Below are 8734 nucleotides of genomic sequence, written 5' to 3'. Positions count from 1 at the left end.
GTCCATAGCATACATACCTGACCTGTTCATATAAAGGTGGAATTGGATGAATAGAATGGAACTGAAAGTTAAATTCATAAGAAATACAAATTTGTTTCCCTAGAATTATCACATTTTGACAGCGGAGTCAATCATAGAGTAAGTCACATAGTGGTAGCACGTCATTGCCCTGGGTAATGAGCTCCTTGAGGCATTTGAAGGCCTCTCCATTGGAAGCAATCAAGGAAGAAGCAGCTAAGCCATATTGCTTTGGACACATATTTCAGGCAAACTTTTGCTGTGCATTGATTATTAGGCCCAGATTTTAGGCTTTTCTCCATCCAGCGTTACAAGGGCTAAGGGACTTAGCTAAACTGCCTTTTCAGCATTGACTTGGGTGCTTAGCAGCCTAAACCTCATTGAGACTGAGTCTGCTAAATGCTTATGTCATTTTTGAAATAGGTATTTAACAATTTACATCCCACCCCATGACTGCTCTGGGCCTACAACTGGAGTGGAAGGGGCACCCAGCATCTGTGGGATGTCTAGCACGAGCAGTGGTGCTGTGTTCCTACTGCGAAGGTTCCCATTGATTTCACTAGGACCTGTCTCAGACTCCACACAGATTTAGGAAGTGGCTGTGCTTTATTCACCAGTGCAAGAAATGTATTGGGAGCGGGGAGAGTAACCGCTCACCCTCACACACCGACAGAACCAATCATAAGTTGATGCACGAGAGACATGTAATGTTAGCAATTTGTCTAGCAACTAGCTGTAATGAGACAGAACCAAAACTGTCACATCTGTCTCAGAGCAGGCCCTTGGCAACGCCAAACTATTCCTTTAAAACAGTATTCACTGGGAATTACATTTTTGCTTAGTGAATTGTTTGTCAAATGAGCCTGATTTCCTTTGAATAAAGTTGGTGTTTATAAGTATTTGGACAGTAGTTTGGCCAAATCATATTCATTTGTGTGTTGTTCACAAACTGCTCACTCTGACTATTCAGTCTTTGCTATTTGTTCTTTTGTGAGACAGGACACCTAAGCCATATGATGTACTTCCCACTCCCTGCTTGAAGGGAGGAATATAAAACTTTTTCATCCACAGAAAAATGAAAGGTGGAAAAGTGCTCTTCCTGGGGCCAGTTTCCAGAAAAAGAATTTGCAATAAAATCTGTGGAAAGTTTGGGGTTTGCAAACATTTTCATGAACGCACGAATGGTCATCCAAATGCTGAAATCACACAAAACAAATAACAGAACCCAATGGATGATAGTGACCCAAAGTTGTTACTTTGGTTGTAGAAATATTCATCAGTCAAGCATAGGAGCTGGGCTAACATGGGTGAAGCAAACAAATGTAATTTTGTAATTCTCTTGTTCCAAGTTTACTTCAGTGAGTGGAGATTCCCCTAATTATTATTGTGCATGATTTATTCCCAGTTTGTAACTGAGTAATTACGTGTGTGCAACAGTGAAATTCAATTTACAACTTGCATCATTTGCAGAACTTTTTTTTTTTTTTTTCCAAAGGCATTTTAATTATGCCCACTGGACCATACTCTAAGAACCTCTAAATGTTAGCATGACATGCTCATGTTAGTGTTTATCTGGGATAAGAGCAAGATTATTTAAAAAAAAAAAGTTATCAGACCCTGAGTCCTACTTCAAAAGTTACTAAGTTACCAACAATCAAAAGAAATTGTTAATTGAATCTGCAACCTCCAGAGTTTTGAAGCTCCACTAGATTGCAAACATGCAAATAAAGTATGGAGATTCCATCTTTTGCAATGATTTGTTCTGACATTGCTGGAACCCAGCTGTGCTTGACTAGACATCAGAGCATTTCACCCATATGTTCCATAAGTGCTTAGTATGATTTTGGTATATTTTAGCAAGGCCATGGGGTGCATATGATGCTTAGTATATCCAAAATGTTGACTGTAAAGTTGGTCATAAAATTTTTGTTAAAAGAAATTTTGTCATAAAATGTTATTTCAGTTCAAATGATTTTTTTCCAATGAAATTATATTGATTTGAATGAAAATTCCCATTAAAACAAATTTTTCCAAGACAAAAAGTGCTTTTTGAAATTTAATTTCAAGAAAAAATTAAAACTTCTGGCCTTGGAATCTATGAATCTATGAACCATGAGTCTCACAATGTTGTTCTATTTTTAAGCTTCTTGATCCTTGATTGGGGGGGCTACAAAAATACAAATAATAGATAAGAAAAATGAAGACAATGATGATGTTTTGTCCTTTTTCAAAATGGCCACCGATTCCCATCAGAGATTCGACTGAAGCTACAAAGCTGCCCTTGGTTTGGAAAGCTGCCATTTCCTCACAGCCTTTGCAGGATGCAGAGTGGCTGCTCCAAGTAAAAATGGCTGTTAGTTCCAAGGGGACTGAAGCCAGACAGCCCTCAGGGAATATGGCCACCTCCTATGCCGACAGAAGGTAGGTCACAAACTGTGAGAAGCTGGTAGATACGGGCTACGGGTAGATACGGGGACGGGGAAATATAATATGAGAAGCAAGTTGATGTGGAGTAAGTAAGAGGATCTAAGATTGAAGAGGGTGGAGTGAGGGGAAAGGACACAAAGGGAACAGCTAAATATTAGGAACTGGGAAGGTCACTGAGTCTAGATTAATACAGCGGGAAAGCAAAGGATATCAAGGGGCTTACAGTATTACATTACTGTGGCGCAGGGACAAAGGATGTCAGCACTGGGCCACATTCCTGGGGAGCAGGGAATTGGGCTGAGACTTTGGGCACGAATTGTCCTCCGCGGGACATTTGGCTTGGGCTAAAAGGGCCATGTACCACACAAGCAATGATCATGCGCTGATCACAGCAGCTTTCTGGCCTTGGAGTTAGGGAAGGGGAAAGTCTGGAGCAGAACAAAATTACCTGACCGATAGGTACCATGGTAACGGGGTCATAATACGGGCGGGCTATGTCCCCCCTCCTATTCCTCCCCTCTCAACCTGGACAAAGAATGTGATAAGAAGAGTATTATCTCTTCTTTCTCAGACAGCATGCCTGTTAGGGAAAGCTCAAGATGTCTCCCTCTGGTTCTTCCCTTGTAGTCAGTTAAGGGAATTTATGGTCATTCCTGCTGTCAAGATAGCCAAATTCAGGGCAAAAATGCATATGCCAGGCAGGTTAAGTGATGAATAACAAACGGGGCGGGTGAAATGATATGCCTCCCATAGCCATTAATATTCATTTTATAACCGTTTATATCTCAAAATAAGAGCTTTATGGGGGGTTGTGAAGGTGTGTGTATTTACATATTATTTTAGGTAAAAAGTTGTAAACTAGTGAACTCGGGGCTCATTTCGTTGGATGCGTAGAGGAGGGGAACGAGCGGATTAGAAGCTGTAACCGAATAAACACACCTTATCATTCCACCCGGCTCAATCTTTGGGTATGTCTACACTGCAGAGTGAAGTCGAGTTACTTAAAGTTGACTTTCACCTGCCGATTTTTAGAACTCGCTGGATCGTGTCCTCACAATGCTCCTTTCACCGGGCTCGTGTCCACACTCACCACGATTATGTCGGCAGTCAAAGCAGTGCACTGTGGGTAACTATCCCACAGTGCAACTAGCTGTGGTGGCTGTTGGAACGAGATTCATCGTCCCATGATGCAATGCTCCTTCCCCCTCCCTTCTTCCCTCAAACAAACAGGAAACCAATTTTCATTCCGTTTGTTTATGCCGCGTGCTCGCCATTCCTGCAGAGACATGGAGCCAGCTCAACTCTCCACTATTATTGTGAGCGTCACAAATACATCTTGGCTTATCATCGAGTATTTTCAAAGAAGACTGAGAACCCGAGGCACAGGCAACCGCTATACCACCGAGGCTGCCCTGCTTCAAGCCATCGAGCGGAACAATTCCCGATTGCTGCAGGCCATAATGCATCATCTGCAATCCGTAGAGATCAGGTTCTGGTGCAGGGAAACAAGAACAGACTGGTGGGACCACATCATTATGCAGCTGTGGGATGATGACCAGTGGCTTCAAAACTTTCATATGCGAAAGGCCACTTTTCTTGAACTTTGCTCAGAGCTGGCCCCATCCCTAAAGCACATGAATACTCGTTTGAGACAAGCTCTGACAGTGGAGAAGCGAGTGGCCATCGCTCTGTGGAAGCTGGCAACCCTCAACAGTTACCGCTCAGTTGGGAATCACTTTGGAGTCGATAAATCTACATTTGGAGCTGCCGTGATTCAAGTGTACAAGTCCATTAATAGATTTCTGCTACGAAGGCTAGTGACTTTGGGAAATGTGCAGGACATAGTGGACTGATCTTCCTCAATGGGGTTCCCAAACTGCGGGGGATGGAGGGGGAGCATTGGTGGCACACACATCCCTATCTTAGCTCCTGCCCTCCTTTCTACTGAGTACATAAACCGCAAAGGGTACTTTTCAATGGTCCTGCAGGCCCTTGTAGATCACAAGAGTGGTTTTACAGATATCTATGTGGGGTAGTCATATGCCAGGGACAAGAACTCTCAGCTAAGTATATCTGCCATATAAGTAGTTCTCTCCCACCTTTTCATGGCAAGGTCTCATCCAAAGGTGTCTCCTCTAGATTCTCCTGACAGTGGTGACCCAGCGTATAGAGTGGCTACAGTACATCCCATAACTTAGGGCATTGCTGACAAACTGTGCAGCTGGTGATAGAGTTGCTGGGAAGATCCAAAACTAAAAAGCTTCATGGGTAACCTTAATGCAGGCATTTCCTAAATTTTGAGTGCTTGACTTTCCACCTTAATGTGTTTTTTGGTTTTATTTAATTTTTTTATTTTGGATGTAATTTCCTGTTTTCTAAAAACTTTAAAATAGAAAGAAAGAAAGAAAAAAAAGTCATCTCGTGGAACCATATTCACCCCCACATGGCTCATCAGCAAGGATGGGAGCATGAGATCCAGAGAAATTCCAAAAATCTGAAAAAGAAATTGTTCCAGCTCAAGATGGTGCTCTCAAGGGTTCCAGCTCCCTGCTACAGAGCTGTGAAACCTGTTCATGGGGGCCTGCTCCAGAGCCACGGATTCTTGAAGTCCTGCAGTCACCAGCTTGGGGAGCAGTCCACACTGTGGGCCTTCCTCACAGCCACAACCCCAGAAGCCCTAGGATTCCTGACTTTCATGCAGTCCTAACAGCAGGGTGTCCTGGAGTTACAGCGAAGCTCTGGGCTCCCCCACTTCCGGACATTTGCATGGCATGTCTGCCCCAGAGCCACAGACCCCTGGAAGCCTTGAGATTCCCAGCCACCCTTCAGGCAAGCTAAGAGGAATCCAGGCAGGTTTCTGACAGAACCCTCTGTGTGTGTTTTGTCAGAAGTTCATCTCAATTGATACACAAAAACCTGTTTCATCAGGAAGCTCCCAACCAGCTTTACCTAAGTCACTGGCCAAAATTTTTCTGATGGAACATTAATATAATATAATATAATATAATATAATATAATATAATATAATATAATATAAAAGTTGCAATAATAAAGATGAAACAAAATGTTTCAGTAAGGTAGTTTTGATGTTTCCAAAATGAAATACTCCAGAATTTTTGTTTCATGGTAAATTTCCACTTTATCTTCCATTTTCAAATGAAAGGGAGTTTATAAATTTCAGAATTTTCTGTGGAACACAAATTTCATTTCCTAACCAGTTTTAATCTCCATCATGCAATTGGGAATTGCAAGGGAAGCATAAATGGGCCCATAATGGCATAAAAAGAAAATAGGTCATAAAAATGTGCTGTCAGAGGAGAGGAATGCAGTTTTAAGGAAGGTAAGAAAAGAGCTCATCTGAACATCCGGATCAGCATCTGTTTACAATAATCCACAGCTGGCAGGTATATTTAGGAATGCAGAGGAGCCAAGTCAATAGGTCGAGTGTAAATTAACTAAAATGAGGACATGTTGTGGCAGCTACTGAGCAGAAGAAAAATGAAAGGAGTGTCAAAAGAAGCAGAGCTTATTATGGAGGTGATGACCATGTATCTGTAGTTATGGTTGAGCTCTGTCTTGTTAAAGTCACATTCTGTTAAATAAAATCATAGATAGTGGTGGTCCCAAGATGCAAAATGCCAGTTCAGGTTTTGTGTTCTTCAAAATTTGATGGGTTTTGGTTTGGCCGGTTATATAAATAGGGGAACAAGGTTCAGATCAAGATATGGTTCCAAAACTCCAAGGCCTTAACATTTTGGTTTGGACCTGAATTCCGAGTGTTTAGAGTGGAAGAGTAAAGAGTGAAATGGGATAACACAGAAGTACTAAATATTTTGAAAGGGGGAGTAAACACAGTCAAATCCCTCACCCTCCTTTATTCTCTTAGTCATGATTTCCATATACAAAGAACAACCACATGCTTTTAGTTGAAGGATGTGTATTATAGGTTGAGGAAAAACAATGAAAAAAAGAAAGAAAGAACAAAAGTAATGTCTCCGAAACAACACAGTGTGTGTCTCCTCTGTAACAGGCTGCATCTGAACTGAAAACAAAATGGCAATTGTCCCAAGCACAGAACAGACTTATAGAAATATTTAGCTTGATTTTCAATGGCACTTAGCAACCACAGATCCCATGGCCTCGGTAGGGTTTATGGGTGCTCTGTATCTCTGAAATTCAGGCAACTGAGGGCCAAATTATGAGAGGATTCTTATGGAGCTATTCAAGGTGGTGTCACATTACCAGTCTCTCCCTTCTGTATTCTGGAGACTGATATTTCCTGCTTCCATGCTTCTCCTCCAGTCAGGGCCATGATTTAACTCCTGTGAGCTAACCATAAAGATGCAATGACCAGACAGCAAAATCCCACCTGTGACATAAATTGCAGCCCTGAGGCCATAGTGGAAGGACAAGTGGACAGTCTTTAAATTAAATTACATTAAATTAAATTAAATTTTAAATTACATTACATTCTGGTTCTTCCATACTGGAATTTTTTTTTAAATTCCCTTCCAGAAAAAATTTCCCATTTCTGACATTTTGTTCTGATTTGGAATTAAACGTTTTCTAAACATGCAAAATGTTCTGAAGGATGGCAATTCCACTTCCTGCACAGATCTAGTAATGGCCACTGATAACATTGGGAGGTGCTGCCAACGTGCCATTAGCATTGGCAATTTATCATCAAGTGTAACCCAATGCTTAGTGTGCTTTTCAGGTCCCCTTCTGTGCCAATCCATGGGGAGCGTGAGTTTGTAAAATTCCCCATCAAGAAAAGCTTTCCTGTTTAGCTCAAGCTGTAGTGACTCATGCTTTCAGCACTGGAGTCATTCCTTGTTGGGTTGGCCAGGAGAGGAAAGGGTTTTTCCTTCTCAGGGCCTCTTCCAGCTCCGACAATGGAAAGATACACATTGGCTTCAGTGGGATTTGATAAGGCATTACAAAAAATGACTAAGAATACTAAGGTTCTGATCCAACAAAGCATTGAAGCCTGTGCTTAGTTTTAATCACATGAGTGGTCCCATCGATATCCGTGGAATTATTCTTAAAGTTAAGCACTTACATAAATGCTGGGATGGGGGCTTCAGCAACTCAAACTTAGCTCCTGACTGTGAATCTTTCCTGACTGATCACTCTGCTCAGAGCCTGTTTCACTTCCTTATTCCTCAGGCTATAGATCATGGGGTTTAACAGGGGAGTGATGATCCCGTAGAGCATAGAAATAATCCTGTCCTGATTCGGTGAATAGTGAGAGAAAGGGCGCACGTAGGTGAAAATGGTGGTGCCATAAAACAGGCCGACCACAGTCAGGTGAGAGGCGCAGGTGGAGAAGGCTTTGTGCCTGCCCTTGGCAGAGCTCATTCGCAAGATGGCGAAGATGATGTAAATGTAGGAGACCAGGGTAATCACAAAAGCACTGCTTCCTAAGACTCCTGCCACAATGAGAACCTCCATTTCACTGGCATAGGTGGAGGAGCAGGAGAGGGCTACCATGGGAGAGATATCACAGAAATATTGATTGACTTTATTAGACCCACAGAAAGATAATGTAAAGGTGAATGACGTGTGCAGCAGGGAATTAAGAAACCCTGCAATCCAGGTGCCAGCCGCCAGCTGAGCACAGAGTCTTTTATTCATTATGCCCGTGTACTTCAGGGGATGGCATATTGCAACATAGCGGTCATAGGCCATCACCGCCAGAAGGAATATCTCTGTGCCCACCACATCAATGAGGAAATACAGCTGCAGCACGCAGCCAGCAAATGAAATCTCCTTATTCTCCCACAGGAACATGTCCAGCATCTTTGGCACTGTGATGGTAGGACACAGGATATCCAGCAAGGACAAGTTACTGAGGAAGAAATACATGGGGTTGTGCAGGCGAACATCCATTCCTATGGCGACGAGGATGGTGATGTTCCCTGCCAGCGTGGCTAAATAGATGAAACAAAACAACAGAAAGAGGGGGAAACGCACCTCCGGGAGGTCAGAAAGTCCCACAAGGATGAATTTAGCCACTACAGTGTCGTTGGCTCCCTCCATCTTTCTTTTGCCAATAGGATTTTACTGCAGGGGTTTACATGGAAGAAAGAAGCAAATGCATATATGTCAAAATGTCAGATGCATCAGAACCAACCAGATCAGTTTTTCCCAACCTTCCCAGGTTGGTGACCCCTTATTAGCGTCCAACATTTCAGGACACCTTTCTATTTACTGTAAGAGTAAAAAATGTATCAATGATAAATGTACATCATTTATTTGTGTGTGTGTTTCAAGAGGTTCACCTTGA

General features: G+C 42.4%; 1 protein-coding gene across 1 annotated transcript; it reads right to left on the bottom strand.

Moving 5' to 3' along the window:
* Positions 1–4794: 4794 nt before the first annotated feature.
* On the bottom strand, positions 4795–8487 carry LOC137143316 (olfactory receptor 5V1-like). The gene is made up of 2 exons (XM_067533055.1): positions 7579–8487; positions 4795–4827 (listed from the first exon to the last, which is right to left on the bottom strand). Exons 1-2 carry the CDS (start codon positions 8485–8487, stop codon positions 4795–4797), a joined length of 942 nt encoding a protein of 313 aa, XP_067389156.1.
* Positions 8488–8734: the final 247 nt, after the last annotated feature.

Source organism: Emydura macquarii, unplaced genomic scaffold, assembly GCF_026122565.2.
Source record: "Emydura macquarii macquarii isolate MOO-44397 ecotype Brisbane River unplaced genomic scaffold, CSIRO-AGI_Emac_v2 contig_3316, whole genome shotgun sequence".
Classification (NCBI taxonomy): domain Eukaryota; kingdom Metazoa; phylum Chordata; order Testudines; family Chelidae; genus Emydura; species Emydura macquarii.
This window is presented reverse-complemented; position numbering and strand designations above follow the sequence as displayed.

What these genes read in the sequence shown, in the direction of transcription:
- LOC137143316 (XM_067533055.1), bottom strand. Translation starts at nt 8,487, where the DNA reads ATGGAGGGAGCCAACGACACTGTAGTGGCTAAATTCATCCTTGTGGGA. An exon ending in TGAAACAGGCTCTGAGCAGA is followed by an intron (nt 4,828 to 7,578) that starts GTGATCAGTCAG and finishes TCTATTTTAAAG; the next exon opens with TTTTTAGAAAACAGGAAATT.